Source organism: Artemia franciscana, chromosome 14 (assembly GCF_032884065.1).
Source record: "Artemia franciscana chromosome 14, ASM3288406v1, whole genome shotgun sequence".
In the NCBI taxonomy this organism is placed as follows: Eukaryota; Metazoa; Arthropoda; class Branchiopoda; order Anostraca; family Artemiidae; genus Artemia; species Artemia franciscana.
Window position 1 is genome coordinate 38,205,689 of NC_088876.1, and position 25,131 is coordinate 38,230,819.

Below are 25,131 nucleotides of genomic sequence, written 5' to 3' on the forward strand. Positions count from 1 at the left end.
ATCACTAGGCTGGAAATATAAAAAGACACCTATATAGAAAATATACTTATTTAATAATAATAATTTTTTTTATAGTTACTGTTATAATAATCAATTTAACAGTTTTAAAAATAGTTCTTTATGGTTGATAAAGGATTGGTTATCGTTTAAACTAACTATTTTCGTAAACTGTTGAATATTCCTTAGAAAAAGGCTAAAATATAAGTTTTCTTTAAAACGTCTCTACTTAATAACCTGATAAAAAAAAATAAAGAGAAATGGTGATTAGCTTCAAGTAAAGAAAGTTACGAATCGGACTGGCAATCCCTTTGAATTTAGGATGGGTTTTTGGAAAGACATTAACATTATCTATATATATATATAAATAAGTTGTTTGTGTGTCTGTGTGTCGAGTGACGTCATGTCATCAGGTCGTCATGTCGTCATTATAACAATGACGTCATTAACAGTATTTAAGACATTCGTTCACGGAAAAATGTTTAATTGTAAAATGACTGAAGAACCTACAATGTCAACAGCCAAGGAGCTTCAAGTAAAGAAAGTTACAAATCGGACTGGCAATCCCTTTGAATTTAGGATGGGTTTTTGGAAAGACATTAACATTATCTATCTATCTATATATTGTCTGTCTGTGTGTCTGTCTGTCAGGTGACGTCATGTTTCTGTGTCGACTGACGTCATGAAGTTAGTTGTCGTCATTTTTGCTATGACGGTGACGTCATTAAAGATATTTAAGACATATATGTTCACGTAGAAATCTATTAATGTTTAAGTTTAAAATGACTGATGAACTTACATCGGCAAAAGCCGATGAAGATGCTCAAAGAGTCTATGCCAAAAAACTTGCTGCTGATAGTGAAAGTCAGAAAAGAAAGCGTGCCGATGAATCAAAAGAACAGCAAGGAAACAGACTTGAGGCTAAAGAACGCAAAACCGCGCAGTTAGATGAAGATCCACCTGGACAGCGAGAGTCAAAACATATCAAAACTGAAAATGATAGGGATGATGATTGGGTTTGGGATTTTGACTTGGATAAGGTCATCAATGCCTACCAGATTTTAGTTAAAAAAACAAAGGTTCGGCGATATGTATTTCATAGTGAAGCTGAAAAATAAAGAAGAAAAAGAAAACTGAAAAAAGAAAAAATGTAAAAAACTAAAAAATACTAAAAAGAAAAAACACTCAAAGAGAAATTACAGACCGGGACACAAATGACGACCGGGACAGAGGGAATATAAATAACGACCGGGACACTCAAAGAGAAATTACAGACTGGGATACCGGGACACAAATGACGACCGGGACACAGGGAATATAAATGACGACCAGGACACAGGTATTTAAGAATATCGTTCAAAGACAAATTTTTAATTGTAAGAAGACCGTTGAAAGAGAAATTTCTAATTGTAAAATGACTGAAGAACCTACAATGGCAACGGTACCACCATCGAAGTAGATAACCAGTGGGTTGTTCCATATTCCCCATTATTATCAAAAACATTTAATGCTCACATAAACGTTGAATACTGTAACTCCGTAAAGGCAATCAAATACATATGTAAATACGTCAAAAAAGGCAGTGACATGGCAGTTTTTGGCTTGCAGCCCGAAATCAAAGATTTCGACGAAATCGTACAAAATCAGGCTGGAAGATACATAAGCAGTAATGAAGCTGTTTGGCGAATTTCTTTCATTTCCGATACATGAACGTAGTCCAGCTGTTGTTCACTTAGCGGTACATTTACAGAATGGTCAACGTGTTTATTTCTCGGAAACCAACGTGCAACAAAGAGCCCTGAATCCACTGGATACAAAATTAACAGCTTTTTTTCGCTTTGCAAAAAACTGCTGTATACTGAAGTGCCTTCGTATTACACGTGGAATACTAAAAATAAAGTATTTGAACGTCGAAAACAGGGTAAGTCAGTCGACGGCCCACCTACCATCTTCAAAGATACCACGATAGGAAGACTCTACACCGTTCACCCCAATCAACATGAATGCTTCTTTCTACGCCTGCTTTTGGTGAATGTACCCGGTCCGACATCCTTTGAGTATTTGAGAACTGTAAACGGTACTATACATGACACTTACCGTAGTGCATGCCAAGCTCTGAATTTATTGGAGAATGAACAACACTGGGATAACTGCATCAATGACGCGTGCGAAACGCCAACCCCAAGTCAAATTCGTGCATTGTTTGGCATCATTTTAACAACTTGCTCTCCATCAGCTCCTACAGAGTTATGGGAAAAATATAAGTCAAAAATGTCCGAAGATATACTCCATCGAAAATAGTTAGAGACGTCAGATATGACTTTTGATTTTACATCAGAAATTTATAACTACACTTTAGTTATTATAGAAGATGTGTACGTACGTATAGCAAACAAACCTCTTCAGGATTTGGGAATGCCTTCACCTAACCGTATCGCTGCTGTTTTGACATGTGTAGAATTGGATCGTGAACAAAGTTACAGTACGAGTGATCTATTGTCGTATGTACAAAATAACATTTCCAAGTTAACGTCGGAACAAAAAGACATTTAAGATACGATAGACTCAATTTCAGGACGTATACAACTACCTGCTGATTTCTGTAATTTAGTGACCTCCAAAAATGAATTGATTGAAAAAGTATTTCCAAATATTCTAGAAAATTATAAAAATAATAAATGGCTAAGTGAAAGAGCAATCCTCGCACCCAAAAATATAGACGTCCACGAAATCAACAATATTGTTTTGACCAAGATTCGAGACCAGGCAGTCCTTTACAAGTCAGTCGACACAGTTTTGGAACCAAATGAAGCGGTTAATTATCCATCTGAATTTTTAAATTCCATAGATCTTTCAGGGTTTCCACCACACGTGCTACAACTAAAAATAGGCGTACCAATAATACTTTTAAGAAATATCAACCCACCAAAGCTTTGCAGTGGCACGCGACTTGCCGATAAAAAAACAATGGAAAACCTAATAGAGGCCACAATCTTGACAGGGCCTTTTGAGGGTGATGCTGTTCTTATTCCTCGCATTCCCATGATCCCAACGGATCTGCCTTTTCAATTTAAAAGATTGCAATTCCCAATTCGATTAGCATTTGCAATCATCATTAACAAAGCTCAAGGTCAATCATTAGAAAAATTTGGTATAGATCTTAATACTGATTGTTTTTCCCATGGCCAATTGTACGTTGCATGTTCGAGGGTCGGTAAACCTGACAATCTATTTATATGCAGCGACAATTGGACAGCGAAGAATGTTGTATATTCGCAAGTTTTACGCAGTTAATTTGTATTGTATCTATCTATCTATCTATCTATATAAAAACGAGTTGTGTGTATGCATGTTTGTTTGTTTGTAAAAAGAGCGTTTGCATATGACGTCATTATTAGTACATACGGCTTTGTATATGCACAGACAGTGGGAAAGCCAAGAATGTTGTATATTCGCAATTTTTACGTAGTTTAACTCCTGCAGACGAAATGAACGCTTGCCTGAAAATTTCTAATTTATGGGCGTAAAATAATTACACGTAAAACACGTAAAAATATTAAAATTCACTACAAATATGCGTGTCCGATTGCAAAACGATGACTCTGGTCAAACATTTTCAGATCAATTGCTGGCAATTGGAAACGGAAAGCTCCCAGTAGTGGGAAAGCCAAAAATGTTGTATATTCGCAATTTTTACGTAGTTTGAAACACATATATAAATCTATCTATATTCACAGGTGGGACACAGGGACACAACTACAATGGCGCGTAACTAATATGGCGCGTAACGACTTACGCGCAAGGGGGGGCTTGGGGGGGCGCGAAGCGCCCCACCAACTAGGTTTTTGGGTTGGCGCGAAGCGCCACCCCAACAGCTAGTATCTCTATATATAAAAATAAGTTGTCGGTGTGTCTGTGTGTCGAGTGACGTCATGTCATCAGGTCGTCATGTCGTCATTATGACAATGACGTCATTTAAGGTATTTAAGACATTCTTTCACGGAAAAATGTTTAATTGTAAAATGACTGAAGAACCTACAATGTCAACAGCCGAGGAAGCTGCTCAAAGAGTCTATGCCAAAAAACTTGCTGCTGATAGAGAAAGTAAGAAAAGAAAACGTGCTGAGGAATCACAAGAGTAACGCGAAACCAGACTTGCTGCTAAAAGAGAAAGTGAAAAAAGAAGGCTAATAGTATTTAAGAAAATCGTTCAAAGACAAATTTTTAATTGTAAGAAGATCGTGGACGGAAAAATGTTTAATTGTAAAATGACTGAAGAACCTACAATGGCAACAGCCGAGGAAGCTGCTCAAAGAGTCTATGCCAAAAAACTTGCGGCTGATAGAGAAAGTAAGAAAAGAAAGCGTGCCGAGGAGTCACAAGAACAGCAAGAAAACAGGCTTGCGGCTAAAGAACGCAAAACCGCGCAGTTAGATGAAAATCCACCTGGACAGCGAGAGTCAAAACATATCAAAACTGAAAATGATAGCGATGATGATTGGGTTTGGGATTTTGTCTTGGATAAGGTCATCAATGCCTACCAGATTTTAGTTAAAAAAACAAAGGATCGGCGATATGTATTTCATAGTGACGCTGAAAAATAAAGAAGAAAAAGAAAACTAAAAAAAGAAAAAAGGTAAAAAACTAAAAAAAAGTAAAAAAAAAGAAACACTCAAAGAGAAATTACAGACCGGGACACAAATGACGACCGGGACAGAGGGAATATAAATGACGACCGGGACACAGGTATTTAAGAATATCGTTCAAAGACAAATTTTTAATTGTAAGAAGATCGTTGAAAGAGAAATTTCTATTCTATATAAGTGACGATAAAATATAAGTGACGATGGGGACACAGGGAATGTTTGATTAGCAATCACCATCAACAAAGCTCAAGGGCAGTCATTAGAATAATGAGGTATAGATCTGAATACGGATTGTTTTTCCCATGGGCAATTATATGTTGCATGTTCAAGAGTCGGTACACCTGATAATCTATTTATATGTAGGTGGGACACAGGGACACAACTACAATGGCGCGTAATTAATATGGCGCGTAACGACTTACGCGCGCGGGGGGGGGGGGGGGCTTGAGGGTGCGAAGCACCCCAACCAACTAGGTGTTGGGCTGGCGCGAAGTGCCACCCCAGCAGCTAGTATTTCATGAAATTTATTAGGTTAATGGTTTTTTCCTTTCTGATGCTCCCAGGAAAAAAATAAAACAAGCTCATGGATAATCTCAGTTATGATTGAAAGAGGTTATATGTCAGTCTCCCCAGCTAGTACTTTCTCTGCCTCTCCTCGCTTTTCACTATCGTTCATTTCTTGTCACATTACCTCTTTCTCTTTTTCTTTAGCTGCCTTTCTCTTCCATATATTCCTCTCCTTTTCATTCTTTCTCTCTTCTCTTTTCTTTCTCCCTTACCTTCTCTCTTTTGCTGTTTTGAGTTCATATTATTGACGACAGCATAAGAAAGCTTTAAGAAAAGGAAAAAAGGGGAGTAACCGCGATCAGTTCTATCAAATAGCAGAGATAAAATGAAAAAAATACAGCCAAGATGCGAAAGAAGGGGTTAACAAAAAAACCTGAGAAGTAAACAGAAGAAGTAACACGGGATTAGCCGAAGAATTAACAAGGGGTTAACAAAAAAACATGATCGGAAAAATTAACCAATCAAAAGAGCGAGAAACAGAGGTTGGGGGATGACGTGGTCACAAGAAGTACACTATCCCTGTTTAAATAAACAGCAATATGGCTTGATTCAGACTCAGATTCATTTATTCAAAAATTCATATTCATCAAATTCTTCAACTTGCCCGAATGAAGAGACAAGCTCAACTGCTGGGCAAGACATATAAACAAAATTTAACAATCCTCATTGATACAGAACAAACACAAAATGAACCACTATTTCATCAATAAAAAAAAAAAAAAAAAAAAAAAAAAAAAAAAAAAAAAAAAAAAAAAAAAAGTATCTTTAATGAGGGTATTTCAGGTGGAGTAAGTGGATTATTCTTTCCACACCAATGTGCATGCAAGGACTGGTCTTGGATACTTCGGAAGGAGATAATACGATTTGAAGCTAAGATTTCTAGTGTGCTTTTTAAGAGTCAAGTGTAGAAAGATGGCAACCAGTCCTCCAGCGTCCTATTTTTGTTTCTCTCCACCCAAAAACATCTTATTAAAACTTTGTGACAGCCATTCTAATCAGTAAAGCTTAAAGGCCTTTTAACTGTGTTCCCAGTGATGACATTCCCATAAGACTCATGGGCAAGGAATGTAAGTTATGCCAGTCATCCATTTTTTACATAATAGTTTTATTAAAAATACTAATTATTTAACAAGTTTATTTTCTAGATAACTGTTACAAAAAAATTCATACGTCAATTTAGCGAGCATGAAATTTCGCAAAACAGTTTCGGTTCTTGTTAAGACACAAAGTCACGCCACATTTTCTACACATAACTCGCGATATATCTTCCTTACAAACTTCAGGCCTACAGCGCTGTTCCTGTCCGTTGACATAGTGCGGATACTGCTTCACAGTATTATAGTCTACGCTCTCATTAACCTAGATCACGGGGGTTGATCTTTAAAACGGCACTGCATCAATACATTCGTTCTAATCATATTTCCTTCAGCCACCTAGTTGCTGGGGAGTTTAGACTGCTGATTATGGTGCCTGAGAACTCATGTCTATTGGCTTTGTCCGAAGCAAAAGAAAACCAAAAGAAGACCTATAGTCACTACTCCACAATTTAGATTTTATCACTGTTTGTCTGCCATTTCAGTTTTTGGGCAAAAAGTCTGCAATATGGGACGAGCCCGGATAATTACCAAAATAAATGAAAAAGGTGAAAAGATCAAAAGAGAAAACAAAATAAAGAAAACAACAAAAAAGAAAAGTGGACAGAGACAGAAAACGCCTGAAAGCAATGGATAGTGTATTTCTCAATCTGAACGGCATTTCGAATGGTGGCTCACTTTATTTCAGTGAAGTTGAAGACATCAAGCCCTTCGAACTAGATCAAATCACTGCCTAATATTTTACTCTTAGGAAGTTCGTACTTAGCAAAAGTAGTCAGAGACTCTTATGTAGCTCAAATGAAAAGTGTCAATCAAGGTAATATCAAAGTTCCCTTCGTGAAAAAAAGTAGGCAGAAACCTTATGAGAAAAGTGAAAACGAAGCTCGGGAGGCAAAGAAATAGCCGGCCTATTATTGATAGCAGCTCGTACAGATGGCAGTGAAAAGTGTCATTTTCATTCTTATATTGCCATTTTATATAGCCGAAGTCCTGTTTTTCAGGCATTATAACCTTATACATATTTTTAAGGAAATACATGTTTTTCCAAATCTAAGAGTTTACCATGGTTTTCAAACCAATGCTAGATTCATCCAGTAGAACCCTGTGGGTAGGAAATGGTGTCTGAAAAAATTAAATATTAGTCCAAACAGATACGAATTTTATGCTTAAATCAGAATTACAGAAAAAGTAATGGCTTAGAACCTATGAAAAAAGTTTTAGTTTAAAAGTCTTAGATACAGTTTTTAAGTTTTAGATAAATTATAAAAAATATTAATTATAATATAATAAATAAATTATAATAAATAAATTATTCTATATAAGCTAGTGCTTATATAGAAAGCGAGACAGAGAGGGAAAGTGCGAGGGACTGAGACGTGACAAAGGCAGAATGACCAACAAAAAGGTAGAGGGACAGAGAGATTCAAAATGTTTTCTATTCTTTTCAGTCTTTTGAAAAAGAAAGAGATCCATTAGGTTACAAAATACCCATTATTTAAAGAATGTGCAAGGCGTTCTCTTGAACAGCTTTATCTGGTCTAAAATGTAAATTTGGCTATATGAAGCTGATTCAAAATCCCCTTCAGGGGTTCATGATAGATGTCCTACTAAAGTGATTTTACGATAAATTTGTCCAGCCACTTTGAAATTGAAAAAATACGACTGTTGATTGTTCAATCATCACTTACAGTGAATGAAGCCAAAGCAAAACATGACTTCGAATATCAAATTTGTGTCTGGAGCTCTTTAAGAAGCAAGTTACGTACTGTAAAAGGTCAAACCATTCCATTAGGAGATTGTGAAGGTGTCAATGCAATTTGACCAAGCAAGAACCAACCTCCAAATGAATCACCTTTGCTGGCTACTCTTTCTTCCGAAAATGGAGGACTTCACAGAGAATACATAGAACCCTGAGGGGTCCAATGACTTTTGGTTAACGCTTGCGTAGTTTACTGCATCTTTGTAAATTTTTACTGAGTTATCCACCACAGTTTGTTGGCGCCAAAGATTGCGATGGCGTTATTCTTCTAACGTAATATTTTTTCTTCTTCACATTCACTCTGATTCATTCTGATTCTCACTACTGCTGTTCTTTTAACAATATATTTTTTTTTGTTCTTTACTTTGCTTTTTGACAAGTTTTGACAGCTGATTTCCCGTGTCTGATAACAGCACAATTATTTGATATCAACTTTAGTTTTAGACTTGTTGTAATTCTTGCTGCCGCTTATCTTTTAGCCGCAAATTTGTTGGTCCTTCAGTTTCGTTTTTGACTCGTTTTAATAGCCGTTTTCGTAAGTATCCTAACAAAACAGGGGTTTGTTATTTATTTTCGTTTATCATTACTTAAGACGTCTTTTCAATGCCTTTTACCTTAGATGCTCGGATTGGCTTTGTCACTTTTGATGGTCTAGGTTGTTCATTTTCAGCCGTGAATATACATTTCTCAGCTACCCTCTTGATTTTTTTTTATTTGATGGTCCAGCTCGCTCATTTTAGCAATTGTTAATATAAGCTTCTGTCCTCTAGGAAACTTCTTAAAAAGCCATCTTTGTTCTTCAATTTCATTCCAGATTCGTCCTGGTCCTCATTTTTACATGTCTTGTAACTCTATATTTCTTTGTTCTTCACTCTTGTGTTTGGCTAGCTATAATGTTCGCTGCCGCTAATCTTTTAGACCCATTGTTCTTTCTTCTCCATTTTGTTCATGCCCTCTTAAATATCCAAATTACGCATTGGCATAATTATTGTGTAATTTTCCAGTTTAACGTCATTGTGTGACAAATCACCAATTTCGGTTGAATTCAAAAATTTTGGCGCGAAATCAATCCATTCTTCCCATTTATCCTTCACAGAAACTAAAATAGCACGCTTCTTTTTCAATTGTTATTTCTGGAATATATTGATTAGGTAATAGCATGATTACAGTGTTATCCTTTAGTATTAAGTAACTGCGATTCAATTCATTCCTTTTTCTTCAGCTCTTCAGAGTAATTTGTCGTCTTGTGTAGTTTTGCAAGTGCCATAGGTAAAAAATATCTAGTCGCCCTTTCTGTTTATCGTCACAGACTCACATGCGCTAAAATAGTAAGTTTCTTACCTCCATTGAAGTTATACTTTGTTTTTTAACTGCAGATTTTGTTGTGCAACATTTCTAGTTAAAACTCAATGTGATTCTGCTGTTTCTTGTTCCACACCATTTTCGTTAGATGCTTGGAGTCATTTGAGATCTTTTCTAATTTTGCATGCGTACCTGACACTAAAACTGATATGACAAACTCTGGGGATAAAAAAGTGTGATTTTTCCTATTTGAATGTATATAGTTTTGATTTAACTCACAAAATTTTGTTTCTAGCGTAAATTCAATTCTTCTCTCCTGTCTATCCTTTACAGACACCAAAATAAGTTCATTTTATTCTAAGGTAGGTAAAAAATTCATGTGTAACCTCATTCCAAATTTCTTTTGTAAGTTTGCAGTCGCTAAAATGACGTGTTTCTTCATTCCAGGGTGGAAAATCAGCAAGTGCAATTGAACTGAATAATTCTAGTGGAAGTTTAAATTTTATCCATCCAATTTTTCCTTCACAAACTCATGGACGCTATACTAACACTTTTCTTCATTCCATTCTAATTTTGCTCGGTCATCTAACCGCAGATTTTTTTGTGCAATGTTTTCCCCTGCAATCCAATATGATTTTTACTGTCTCTTGTTCCATGCCTTTTCCCTTAGACTTTCAAAGCAATTTGTCATCTTGTGCAATTTTGCTACCATTTTGTATAGTAAACATTAAAAAAAGGACAAAATTAGATAAATCTCTGAAATTGAAAACTCTCTGTTCTTCTTGTTTTTTGTCATTTAATTTCTCGGGCTGTCACTTTTATTAAGACATAATGTTGAAATACTTCAACTTCTTGATTACCATAGTTAAAACTTCCACCCATGATATAACGCTGCTTGAATAAACACATTATAAAAAGATTGTCATAAATATTCTTGTAAAATTCTTTAGACAGTAAAAGTTTTATACATCTAAATTCAAACCTTGAAATAAAGTCAAACCTGATGTCATGTTGATGCATTTCAAAAAAAAAGTTTATGCCACCTCTGCCTCTTACTCAGATTAGTCTTGGCTTTTTCTCCAGTCGGCCATGGATTGATGGCAACTTGATTTTAATTTAAACAATATAGGAGTTTCCTGGTTATCCAAATGTTTAACTTTTTATTTTGTCTAGCTTCCAAACTTCATTAAAAGTCATACCCAGGCTTATATATTTCCATTTTTTATATATTAAAACAGGTACTTTTTATGCAGTTAAAAATTAATAATAAAATTAATAATCTCCATGTAGAGTTATGAATGTACATAGTGAACCTATTAGCCAAATTTGAGATTAGCAATGATTTAACGATTATAGCAACGCATTTTTTTTTTAATACTTTCAGCCTGTTTATGCAATTTACAAACATAAAATTCTTAAATACCTACCGTTAGCTCAATTATGAAATCTTCCCCAATAACCATTGGTAATGTCGTTAAAGAACCCGGTGGGCTTTCTTCACTCCAATGAATACCGCCCTGATTTGAGCTTCCAATCTTAGCAAAGGAATACGAGACGAAATGATTTAAATTTTGAGATTCGCTAAAAGAGAAAATAAAATTGAATGCCCATAGCAAATAAATAGCAAAATTGAATGCCTAAAAGAGAGAATAAAATTGAGTAAAATCAAAAAAAATAAAATAATTTTGTTATTAAACTGCTGCTTATCTAGTATTAAATCAAACAGCTCAGATTTTCGCTTGTCACCATATCAAAGTGCTGAAACTTTAAAGTTCGCTATTTCAGTTAAAAGCACTTAAATTCAAGTTTGCTGCCAATTAAATACATCTCTTATGGTAGTCTTATCAAAGTCCTTATCCCCCCCCCGAGCAGAATAGACTTTATTTTCTGCCACAAAGGGCTGAGAAGTGTTACTAAATTTGTTCAATTTCCTTAAAAAATCAATTTTAAAATTTAAAATTAAAACCGACTAAAACATTCGCTGTGATAAAATTTAAGATTTATTAGAAAAAACACATGTTATAAAAATAATTATTTTTCAAAGTAGTAGTAACGGGAGTAATATTAGTATATTAGTAATATACTTATTAGTAATAGTAGTAACGGGAGTAGTAACGGGAGTAATTAGAGCCACTAAGCACAGTGTGCCTTTTGGTTAGTTCCCCTCAACACACTCCCCTCATTTCCCTCATTCCCCTCAACACACCCTGAAAGTTCCAACTTATTACTCTATGCCGTTTCTAACAAACTGCTGATACAACCTTTTGACCGACTACAAGCTAGTAGTGTGTTTTGATTAATTTCAATATTCTTCTAAGCATTCCCTGAAAATTTCACCTAAATATCCTTAGTTTAAGTAGTAGCAGGTCCAGCAGTAATAATAATAGTAATAATAACAGGAACAGTGCGCGTATAGTGCTTTTTGTCAATAATCTATCTATATATATACAAAAATAAGTTGTCTGTCTGTTATGTCTGTTACACTATGTCTGTTACGCCAGATTATATCTTCTATATATATAAAAGAAAACAAACTAGAATGTAAAAACTGGAAATTGCATAAATATTTCGAAATATTTTGACAATATATTAAAGTAATTCGAAAAAAGAAAAATGGTAAAAAACTAAAAAAAAGCTAAAAAGAAAAAACCAAAAAAAAGAAAAAATTAAAAAAATTAAAAAAAGAAAAAATCTAAAAAGAAAAAACGTAAAAAAATAAAAAAGATAAAAAACTAAAAAGAAAAAAAACTAAAAAAAGCTAAAAAACTAAAAAAAGAAAAAACTAAAAAAACCTGGGAATTGCACAAATATTTCAATATATTTTGACAATAGATTAAAGTAATTCGAAAACCTTAAAACAAATACCCCAAATTTTGAGGTTTAATATAAATTGTTGGAGCTTTAGCATGCTTGGCATGTAAAGATTTTTCCAAGTGTCAATGTTAGAATGAATATTGACAAATTGAAGAAAACAAATCAATAAAAAGAAGAAACTAAAAAAAAAGAAAAAACTGAAAAAGAAAAAAACTAAAGAAGAAACTGTACCTATATATATAAAAATAAGTTGTATATATGCATTTTTGTTTGTTTGTGGGTTTGCATTTGACGTCATTATAAGTATATAAGGCTTTGTATATGACGTCATTATAAGATGCCACTACAGACCGGGACACAGGGAATATAAATGAAAACCGGGACACTCAAAGAGAAATTACAGACCGGGACACCGGGACACAAATGACGACCGGGACACCGGGAGAGAGGGAATATAAATGACGACCAGGACACAGGGCATATAAATGACGACCAGGACACAGGGACACAACTACAACGGGGACGCCGGGGGCACAGGGGGATATATAAATGACGATGGGGAGACAGGGAATGTTCGATTAGCAATCAAAATCAACAAAGCTCAATTGCAATAGTTAGAAAAATGCGATATAGATCTGAATACGGATTGTTTTCCCATGGACAATTATTATGTTGCATGTTCAAGAGTTGGTAAACCTGACAATCTATTTATATGGGCAAAGAATGTTGTATATTTGCATGTTTTACGTAGTTAAATATATATATATATATATCTATATATATATATATATATATATATATATATATATATATATATATATATATATATATATATATATATATATATATATATATATATATATATATATATATATATATATATATATATATATATATATATATATATATATATAAAATAATAGTTGTCTGTGTGTGGATCTGTGGATGGATCAGGTGACGTCACCTGAAAAAACTGGATCAGGTGACAAAACTGAAAACTGAAAAAACTAAAAAAAGGCAAAAACTACAAAAAAAACTAAAAACTAATAAAAAAAATAAAAAAGCTAAAAAACTAAAAAAACTAAAAAAAGGCAAAAACTACAAAAAAGCTAAAAAACTAAAAAAACTAAAAAAAGGCAAAAACTACAAAAAAAACTAAAAACTAATAAAAAAAATAAAAAAGCTAAAAAACTAAAAAAACTAAAAAAACTAAAAAAAGGTAAAAAACTAAAAAAACTAAAAACTAAAAAAAACTAAAAAAAAAGGAAAAAACTGAAAAATAAGCTAAAATAAAGGTAAAAACCAATAAAAAACTAAAAAGAAAAAAAGAAAAAACTAAAAAAAATTTTCATCTAAAAAACTAAAAAAAACTAAAAAAGGTAAAAACTAAAAGAACTGTAAGTTTTTCGGCTCCATGGCTTATAGCTTGAATAAAATAGTTTTGTAAGTTAGTTTCAAAAACTTCGTTGTCCTTTCGCTCCGACTTTTGTTTCTAGAGTGAAGTTTATCAGTAACAAAGCCTCAAATAAAAGAGATACCTGAAATTTTGGAACACCCCAACTGCTAATTTTCTATTTCCTCCCACGTAAAAGTCATCTAGTGCCCAAGTTAAATTTGTCAGCCTTGAGACTTCTGGTTCCCAAATTCTCAAAAGCACACCTTGTGTTTTTATTCTTTCTTCCAAATCAATCAATATCTCGTCAAAACCGTTTACATGAATTTCTTGAAGTCGATTCCATCTGATACCTTAAAAATAAAGTCAGAATATATAATATTAAACACATGAACATTAAAATAAGAAAACAAAATCTCTAGTAAAATACAAGGCATAACAAAGTCGACAAAAATGATGTAGTATCCGATACCTATACATTCACAAGGAGAGGTCATGCGAAGCTTCCTTCCCCTACCCGTTAGAGAATATAGATATGTAGAAAGAAAAGTGTTTTGTAGTGAAGGTAAGACAGAAAACCTAACTGATTATGTTATTGTAAATCAATGACTGGCAAAAGTGATAAGAGATTGATGGCATATATATGGGTGTTGCTGTTTTTTAGATAAGATAAGATAATATTTATTTTCAAAAGGCTATCAAAAGCTCTATAGAGCCGAATTCGCTTTACATGTCAGTAAAAGCTAAGAAAAAAAAAAAAAAAAAATCAAAACAGTACATTAAGTCAAACACTTAAAATTAAAAGGAATTAAAAAGCAAAATCATCAAAGATAAAGGGCAAATCAGTAAACTTAACAATTAAATTACAAAAACATTGCAGTAAATAAAAAAAGAATAAAAACGGCAATAGAAGAAAAGGGGAATTTGGCAAGTACATAATCACGAATTATTATTAAGATGTTCCAGAATAAAGGGTATAAAATTTTTGCGAAACCTTTCTGTAACAGCATGAATTGGAGAGTAAGTTGGGATAGCTAAGGAGGCTGACCGGGGGAGTCGGAGTCTAATGGGATTGTGAAAATCAGGGAGTAAGTCCTCAGTACGTGGATTGGAAATGACTGATTTAGCGAAAAGCAGGCAATTTTTTCCCTCCTTTATTTTAAGGTGGTAATGCGCGCAGCTTTAAGGAGGAAGGAGTATGGAATTTTGCCTTCTTTGTAAATGATCCTGAGCGAACGCTTTTGGACCGACTCGATTTTGTTACTAAGTTCATTTGAAAGCTGCGAATGCCAGACTGGACATGCATATTCCAATAACGGCCTGACAAAGGATAAGTAAAGACGGAGGGAATGTATCTTAGGACAATTGAATTTGTTTAGTAGCTTAAAAATGGATAGTGAAACATTTGCTTGTTTAACAATGTTGGAAACATGTGTGTCCCACTTAAGATCAGGCTATAAGATAAAGACATCCTTTAGTTGTGTCTAGAATTAATCTAAAACGAAATTCCTGGAAGGGAAACGACTTTTCGGGAAATCATTACACTGGTAGACCTCAAGATGAAAATTTCAGAGAAACTTTGGAGGAGCCGTCAATATGAAACTAAAGAGTCTAATATTTAACAATGTGGAAGAAGGATGGAATAATTTTGGGTAAAGAGTTTTAAAACTAGCAGTTGGCACCTTAGGAAGAAAAGTGAGAAACACAGATAGGAATATTAGAGAAAATGCACTGTGGCAAATCGAAAAGAGGAGTGGTTTCCACAGATGCATTTGAGTATCAGCTAACAAGGAAAAAGTAGGAAAACTAGGGAGAGAATTATCATTACCTAAGGAGGTGTTAACTAGATAAAATTGCCGGAGATCTAGAAGATGCAACCAGAAGTAAGAATAGTAAAATGTTGTACAGGTATGTTAACAAATTGAGAGGTTGTAGACAATCTGGACCTATCCCATTCAAAGAGAATTCGGGACTTCAATTAGTATTAGATAAGGTAAGATAAGATTTGATTCAAAAAGCTTGTGGGCCATAACAACACAGAATACAGTATAAAAACAAAGCTCAGGAACAAAATACAACTTTAGAATTAGAATTGGTGTGGTTGTACTTGGAAGCAAATTACTAATTATGATTATAATTTTTAGGAAATAATTTGGTATGGCTTCAATTATGCAGTTCATTTGAGTGTTTTAGATGATTATTTTAGCCCAATGTAGCATTTTTGAGATCTTGGGACTTCAGGGTGCAAGAATAGCTTGAAAATCAATGTTAACAAGGCTAAGCTGCTTAAACTAGGAATAAAGGAAGGTGAAGAAGTGACGTTCGATAACAAAAAGGACCCTTGAATGGAATAGCTTCACTAGCCTGAATATTATTATTAGTAAAGATGATGGATGTAGTGAAGAGGTTAAAAGTAATAAAGCCAAGGCCCTGGGTGTTTTCTTTCATAGTTGTTTTTAAGAAGTAACAAGATAAGCCTGACAACCAGTATTAGAATATAAGAAGCTACAGTGATTACAGTGGTCAAGCATGGATCTGAAACGTGGCTACTTTGTAGACAGAGGAGGATTTATTAGATGTTTTCCAGAGAAAATGCCTGTGGTTTGTTTTATGTATTAGCTTAACTCACCGTAGATCAAGTAATAAGCTGTGCAAAAAAACTGGTTCTATTCCACTTTCTGTGACTGTAATAGAGAAACACTGAGATGGTAAGTACAAGTGCTGAAGGATGAAAGGTTGTCATAGATCGGCCTTTTCAGTCATTCACCTAGGGCCAAAAGAAAATAGTTGACGAAAATGATAAGTTCTTTGGGGGGGGGGGTTCAAAGAGAGACGTTTTGAATAGACTGAGACGATGGAGATGTGTGTGCAGCTGGGTTTGTCTCAGGCGGCTCGTTGCTGTAGTTAGTGGTAATTAGTAGAAGTTGTGGAACTTTCAAAGGTGTGAACCTTTTTTCAGACCTTTGAAATTCTTACGAACTCGCCGTCAGCCCTCAGACATTAATTGATATATGGTTAATTTCAAAAATAAAAGCAGGGCTTATTCATAGCAGGCTTAAGATAGTTTTTCCGTCTAATTCGTATAATTCTGTGATAGACCTTGAGCTATAATTCCCCCCAAAAAAGGAGAAGACACTTACAGAGATCGATTCTTTAACATTAGGCATATTAATTTGATGTGCCAAAACTAACATGTTGATTAAAATTTTTTATATACTAAAATAAGTTCTTTTTTACACAAAAAAGAAGTTAAACATCTTTGTAAGAAAAGTGAGATTAATTTCTTTATTTTCGTCAACTCAAAAAAAAAGCTAAATATAGATACTTCTAAAAGGTAACCACGCAGTAACTAAATTAATACACATAATCAACCGTAAATAAGAATAAGAAAAAAAAGAGAAAGAAGAAGAAGAGAAAAGAAAACATGAAGAAGAAGAAGAAAAAAACTTAACCATGAGATCCCAAAGAAGCACGTGCTAACTGCTTACCAAGTGCTTAGGAGAAACATGCATTTCTTAAGCCTAATTGGTTTATTTTTCAATCAAAGAAAATAATATATAAAGTAAATTTAAAAGCTTTTATTTGACAAACAGATGAATCTGAGTGATGAAAAATATTTACATCGTCATATTACATTAAAACGGTAGAATTTCATGAGTGTAGGAAAAATTGTACCCAAACCTGAGCAGAGAACACAAATCTGAATAGAACATGATGAACTGCTTGAGGATATATTATTTATTGTTAAAAATCTTTACTTTTATTTAGATTCCATTGGTAATTTTGTTTGTGCTTCAAGATGAAACTCATATCATTGCCAAACCCTGTAATCCGATATATTTACTTATTTTAAAATTTTTGACACTTTCCATTAAACTCCACAAGATAAACTGTTTGTTCTTTAATACTGAGCTTAATAGATTTGCCAATAACTTCGGCTCGGTAGATTGCCATTATATGTTTTTATATATTTATTTTGAACATTTTGACACTTTCCATTACACTTATTCGATGGAGCTTCCACAGATTACTTTCTATATTTACTTTCCTTAAATATTCCTACGCTTTCTATTAAAATTCGTAGGTGAAACATCCATAGACAGAAACTGTCTAGCCTAAGCTCAAAAGGTTAGTCAACCTCTTGATATCAATACAGTATTTGATTGTTTTCAATATTACGATATTTTCCACTAAAAGCCATAAGGGTAACCATTACCCGTTGATACCCAATTAAAAATATATAGAATTTCTCATTTCCATGGTGCATTTTCTAGTCCTAAATACTTAAAAAGCTTCCGCTGAACTCCACAGGTAGGACCTATGTGGGTGGCACCAGCAATTATTTAACAGAAAACTCAAAAGCTTTGTAAATATTTCGATCTCCATTATTTGTTTACTTACCATAAGTGATTAGATAAATATTTCGCAGTTCATATAATTGACTTACCAATAAAGTGACGATACCAATCGATGCCTTTTTTTATGTTCTTTACGACTATAATAATCGCTTTTATCGTAAATTAAAATTTAAGCACTTTTTGAGCTCTTAAAAATAAAAAATACGGGGTATAAAAAAGGTTTAAAACATTGGTCTCAAACTTAATGTTTCATTATAAATCCATTTTTTTTAATGTTATATAATCCAAAAGCACTCATTTTCCACGATTAAAATGCATGAACAAATTTTATCTTGCCGTTCAGTGTTGGGAAATACTTAAGTAAAAGCACTTAAGTAATTACTTAAGTAAAAAATCTGAGTACTTGTACTCTACTTAAGTAAATTTTTTTTAAAGTACTTAATAATTATACTTAAGTAAAAATTGAAGTACTTAAGAGTACTTAAGTACTTAGGTAATTAAGGGTACTGTGTACTTAAGTAATCAAGTACTTTTATCATGGCACAGGAAAATTATACCGGCATGGCGCAAGGCGATGCGACGAATTGAACTGCCTATATATTAGTGGATGAATGGATTTTAGTCTTTGAGAACAGAGGCTCCTGGTCTGGCGCGAAATTTCAAAAAAGGACGCTATTATGACGGAACTACCATATATTTATTGAACGGAAAGTTTTTTGTGATAAATGGGAAAATTCAGAATGATGGTGCAATCAAGTTCAAACAGTAAGCAAGTACAAACAGTAAGAACAAAAGGAAATCAAGTAGCAAAGAGGCTAATGAACTTGTAGGCTCTCTTTCGGGGTCGTCAGAAGCTGAAGGTAATACTAGCCCTGATTATAGCTCACCTTCTAAAAAATTTAAGGGAGATTTCTTTGCTGCAAGATCGTTGAAACTGAAACAGTCGAAAGTGAATTCTTTGGTACTGGACTATATTATGGATGAGATGCGACCCCTGTACACTGTTGAGAAGCCATCGTTCAAAAATCTGATAACAGGTCTTGCACCTTATGCATAGATTTCAGGAAGAAAAGTTTTAGCCGAGCAAATTGAAGCTAAGTTTGTCGAAGTACAGAAAGATATGGCTAGTGACTTTGAACTCATCGACTACGTGTCGTTGACAACAGACATTTGGTCTGCCAACAACAAAAACTACTTGGGAATGACTGCACACTTGCTCAACGAGGATTTGAAATGGAAATCTTACACCCTTGCTTGTTCTCGGTTCAAGGGCTCACACACTTATGACAGAATTGCTGAACAACTGAATAGCATATTTGCCAGGTACAAAATTGCAGTTTATAAAAATGTAGGCGGGGCTTTGGCCGATAACGCCTATAACTTAAGTAAGGCATTCAGGGAATATCCGACGGTTTCCGATGAGGATGTTCAAGTCAGCGATGAAGAAAATGAAGATGAAGCAGGCCAGAATGGCTCATTCTCTTTTGCAAACAATGGAGAGATACTCAATTCTCATGACGACCCCGAGCATTTACAACTTCCTCCACACTTCATGTGTCTCAGGCACACACTTAACATGCTTGCATCCACCGATGCCGATAAAAACCTCTGTGATTTTGCATATTAGAGGCAATACCACGGCACTTTCTCGAAGTGTGTTGCTCTCTGGGATGCCGTGAATAAGAGTTCAAAAACTACTGATGCTGTGAAAGAAGTATATGACAAAAACAGCTTTTAAAACCAGTGGTAACTAGGCGGAACTCGAAGTATGAAAGTGTCAAACGTTTGATGGATTGTCACAAAATTGGAAAGCTTGCCAACGTATGTGATTCTTTGCAGAAACCAAGGCTAGCCTATCGTGATGTTGAAATTCTTGAAGAATACATAAAAATTGTGGAGCCAGTAGCAGTGGCATTGGACGTTCTTCAGGGAGAGGAAAAATTCTATTTTGGTGCTATTTATCCTAATCAAATCGCTTGAAAGGAAGCTCAAAAACCTGAAAGATTTGGCAAAAGTCAGCCAGCCTTCGGTATATGCTATACTTGTGGGTCTCGAAAAAAGATTCCCCATGATCCCAGACGAAAGAGTTCTTCATGCAAAAGACTATGTTATTGCCACAGAAAGTCATCCTTTCTTCAAATTGAAGTGGTTTCCTGATAGCCAGAAGGATGTAGCAGTTGAAATCTTAATGGACGAAGCAAAAAAGGTGGAAGATTTCAGAAGTACTTGCGAGGCTGACAAAGGTAGCTGTTTTTCTGGAGATGGATACCATGATCTTAGTGATGAAGAAACTATTCGTGACAAATCTGGCAACCGTGGCCGTGAAACCAATTCTGTGAAGGTGGAGGCTTTTTAATATTTGAATGAGAGGCGAAAGGAACTATCTGTGCTCAAAGCGTACCCAAGGGTAATGAAAGCATTTAGGAAGTACAACTGTATCTTCGTCAGCAAGTGCAGAACTTCGTTTTTGGTAGGTGGTGGAATTTTTACTCCAAAAGAAACATGCTTGGATAAGGTGTTTTTGAAAAGCTTCTGCTTTTGAAAGGAGCAAGAAAGAAATTAAGCTAAGTTCTGTTGAAGCTATAATGAATATTTTTTTTTTATTCTTTTCTTTTTATATCTTAATGGAACTAAAATTCAATTTTTCGTGAAACTAGTTGATTTTTTTCATGAAAACTGTCGGTTTTTCTGAAAAGTGGTCGATACTCGTCAGAATCTTGCTGATATCGTCTATTTGGAAGGGAAATGGATATTAAAGAAGTGTTTTGCTTGTTAATTACTGTAAGTAAAAAATTAGTACTTGAGAACTTTAGTACTGAAGTACTTTTTCGAAAGTACTTATTACTTAAGTATATTTTATAGAAGTACTTAATACTTGTAAGACTTGGTTGCGAATAGAGGACTCATGTTTTGATCCCTTTAAACTATCTAGTAATGCGACCTCTGTGGTTCCCTCCCCCGCTGTGATAGTCGGAGGTGATGATTTATATGTGTGATTTGTTCATTTTTTTTAGTGATTTGTTTGATGTTTGTTAGTTGTTGTTGTTTTGGTTTTTTTCGTAAGTTATGATATATAAATTTTTCTCCTGGATTGGGAGATTTAGTTATGTTTTTGTTGTTTTTCATTTTGTATACAAGTTTTTTTTCTTATTCAATTTTTCTGTTTTTGGCCTTTATTTTTTCTGTTTCAGTTTCTTTTTTCACAAAAAATGAGTTCATCGTTCTGTTTGCCTAGTTGCTGTCCACATGTCATTGCTATGAAGATGCCAAGCTGGGTGGTGGGTGGCGCATGATGGATCATAGTTTGTATTTTTTTTTTAATTTGTCTGACTCTAGTTTGGGTGACATCTCCTCCTTGGGTGAGCGACTATCTCATCTTCAAAATAACCCAATTGATGTTCTTAGTTTGATAAATAATTCAGTAGGTCAGTCTAACAAATCACCATCAAATCCCAATTTTTCAGTTAGTAGTAAATACGTATTTGATTTAGATCGAGTATCCAAACGAGATGGTAGATTCTCTGTACTTCAGCTTAATGTTCAGGGTCTTTGCTCTTCGTTTGATGAGTTGAAAAAAATAGTGCGTAGTGGCCACCCTGACTTCATTGGTCTTTGTGAGACTTTCCTTGATTCAAAAAACGAATCTCTATTGCATCTCCCTGGGTACAAGATGGAATATTTGAATCGAAGTAGGATGGCTAAAGGTGGCCTTGCTGTTTATGTTTCGGAATGTCTTCCGTACTCTGTTAGACATGACCTGTCAAGAAATGAAGAAGGAATTTTTGAATCCATATTTATTGAGATTAAAACCCAAGCTAAAGCTTTGATTGTTGGTAATATATACCGGTCTCCTAGTGGGTCTGTTCCCTCTTTCCTTCAGATTCTTGATGAGGTCTTGGAAATAATCCAACTTCATTCATGTGAACTTGTAATTATGGGCGACTTCAACCTTAATTTGTGTGACCGGAGGTCATCCTCGTCCTTGGATTTTCTTTCGACAATGCTCGCTTGTGGAACACTACCTTCTGCATGCATTCCAACTCGCATAACTAACACTACCGCTTCTTTGCTTGATAATATTTTTTCATCTTTGACGTTGGTGCGAAATTCTATATTGATGAGTGATATATCAGACCATTTTCCTGTTTTTTCCATGTATGATTTTTCCGATTCGTTGCCAAGGAGGAGCCAAGAAGCTGGTTTTTCTTCTTTAAAATTTAATGATCAGGGCTTGCATATTCTTAGGTCACGGTTGGCAGGTCGTTCGTGGAGTATTTCTAAAAATGGATCTGACATAGATTCTTTGTTTAATTCGTTTTATGATTCTTTGAAAGAAGTTATCTTTGATACATGTAATGCACCCCAGTCGAATCCAGCATCGAAGGGAACAACCCCTTTGAATCCTTGGATGACCCCTGGACTTCTTAAAAGTTGGAGGAAGAAAAATTATCTTTGGAAGGCATACAGGTGCTCTAAGCCATTTTCGCGTGATTCTCGGCTTCAACTTTTCAAAGCTTATAGAAGAGTTTACAATTCGCTTTGTCGAAGAGCTAAATCGTTATTTTATCATAGAAAATTCTCTGCGTGCGGTAAAGACATTAGGAAGACATGGCAAGTAATCAATTCTGTTATCAGGCCATCTTTTCTGCCTCCTTCTGTCCCTTCAAGTGTTGTGATTGACGGGAAAAATGTAGAGGGTGAGCTAAAAGTTCAAGATGCGTTTACTTCCTATTTTGCTAATATCGGCAAAACTACAGCCTCTTCTGTAAGTCCTTCTTCTTATCTACCTGATTTTAGGTCTTATCTAGGACCACCTTGTCCTAAATCAATGGCATTGGAACCTGTCTCTGAAGCTGAAATAGCCAGAATTGTCAATTGTTTGAGGGGTTCTTCATCCTCTGGCCCAGACCGTATTCCGACTAAGGTTGTCAAGTTCATTCTTCCTGTCATTTTGTGTGCCCTCACGAGACTTGTCAATCGTTCTTTTGAAAATGGTGTCTTCCCAAGTGCTCTAAAGCGTGCTCGTGTTATCATCCTTTTTAAAGGTGGATCAAGGAATGATCCTGCAAATTATCGTCCCATATCTCTTTTATCAGTGTTTAGTAAAATTTTTGAAAAAGCTATGCTTTCTCGACTTCTTGATTTTCTTAATTCTAAACTCTTTTTTCATGATTTTCAGTTTGGTTTTAGGGCCAAACATTCAACAGCATGCATGTGCAACTCTCTTGAATTATTTAAATTCAGCTCTTGACTCTGGTTTGATACCTGCTGTTCTTTTTCTTGATGTTCGAAAAGCGTTTGACTCATTAACACACAAGATTCTTCTTCTGAAAATGTCCCATATTGGAATAAGAGGGAATGCTTATTCATGGTTTCTATCATATTTATCTGGTCAAGTCTTCTCGGTTCATCCGGACTTTTCTAATCCTTCTGGAATAGAGTTTGGTGTTCCACAAGGATCCGTCATTGGGCCGATACTCTTTTTAATCTACGTCAATGACCTTATTAATGGGGTTAAAAATTTAAAACCTACCATTTGCTGTCGTCTTTGTAAACCAGTATTCGTTACTAGCTGTGACAAGAGTTTGTCCTTACCGGATACACTTATTGCTTTTGCTGATGACAGTACTCTTGGCACAACTGGTAAAACTGAGTCTGATCTTCGTTCAAGGATGATAGCCCTTTTTGAAAGAGTTATCCAGTGGTTTGATGTACATTTTCTTGCCTTAAATGTCGAAAAGTCATGTTTTCTCATTTTCTCCAGAGTCTCAAAGGCTTGCCCTGATTTAAATGAAATAAATGTATCAAGAGGTTCTCTAAGTAGACCTAAGGATCGTTACGTTCGATTCCTAGACATCTTGCTTGACGAAAATCTTTCGTTCAAGTATCATATTGACCTGATTAAAATGAAAGTCTCCAGGAGTCTTGGAATCCTTAGAAAGCTCAAATATATATTTCCAGGGTCGATTCTTAGACTCTTGTTCTGCAGCCTAGTTCAGTCTTATGTTTCATATTGTTCTGTTATTTGGATGTCAACTTTTCCCTCGTCTCTGAAGCCACTTTCAAAACTTTATGATAAAGCAAGGACTCTTATTCAGGAAACTAACCGTTTTTCACTTAAACCCTTGCTTGATTTGAAATCTCTCTATTTTGTTTCTTGTTCTTCTTTCGTTTTTTTACAGTTGCACGGCCGTCTTCCTGCTGTCCTATGTAATAATATATATTTTGTTTCTGATCAATCGACTTATCATCTCCGCACTTCCAACAATTTACTGCTTCTTCACACACCGTCAATGAGGTCTGACTTCAACCCTCTGACAGCTTGCAACAGGATCTGGAACACGCTCCCAGAGTTCGTAAGAAGCTGCCACTCGTTTGGTATGTTAAAAAATTATGTTAGAGATTTTCTAGCTAGTAAATAATTTTGTTTGTTTATTGTTTTTTTGTTTTTTTTTGTCTTTATTTTTTATTCCGGTTTCCCTTGGAGTTGATGTCTCTGGATTGAGTTGGATATTTAATTGAGCTGGTGAAATCATGTGCTACCCCCTGCCTAGCTTGTCATTTTTTGGAGATTATTAAAGTGGGCGACTCAATTTTTGGTTTTTGTTTATATTTTTTTGTTGTTGGTATTTTTTTCTCCCCTGTTCTTTCCTGGCCATGGAGCCTTACGGGGGAGATTGTCTTGAAGTAATTTTTTTGTTTATGGATTTTAATGTTAAATAAAGAACTCAGAACTCAGAGAACTTATACTTTAGTAAAAGTTTCTCTGAGTACTTGGTACTTGTACTTAAGTAAAAAAAAGAAGTGCTTGGCAGAGCACTGTTGCGGTTTATGCCGTTTTCTTTTTCTTCGACGCCAAATTTTCGATTAAAGTATGCATTTTCGGTCGTTTTCAACAAAATTTTGTTGAAAATAAAAAAAGTTTTCTCAGCACTAAAATTATTTGTAGTCAGGTTTGGCTATATAGGTTGGGTTAGGTTAGGTCAAAAAGTGCTTAAATATGAATTTGTGATAGAAGCGAATATTTTATTCGTAAAGAACATAAAAAAAGGCATCGAGTTGTATGTCCACTTTCTCGGTGAGTCAATTGTATGAACTGCGAAATATTTACCAGCAATTAACTGCCTTCCATGAATATTTGTTGGGACAGGCCATAATAAGATGTAGAGATAAACTAACAAATGTCCACAATAAAAAAGTT

The 25,131-nt window shown here is 34.7% G+C and overlaps 1 protein-coding gene across 3 annotated transcripts in view; it reads right to left on the reverse strand.

Moving 5' to 3' along the window:
* LOC136035685 (reelin-like) overlaps nt 1-25,131 on the reverse strand; it is a 538,294-nt gene that overhangs the window by 27,573 nt on the left and 485,590 nt on the right. For 2 of the 3 annotated variants that reach the window (XM_065717615.1, XM_065717614.1), the window contains exons 44-45: nt 13,718-13,925; nt 10,793-10,946 (exon numbers count right to left, since the gene is read on the reverse strand). In XM_065717615.1, the coding sequence (XP_065573687.1) occupies nt 10,793-10,946; nt 13,718-13,925 (362 nt within the window). Of the gene's footprint in view, nt 1-10,792; nt 10,947-13,717; nt 13,926-25,131 lie in introns of those variants that run through there. The other variant, XM_065717616.1, reaches the window with a different exon arrangement.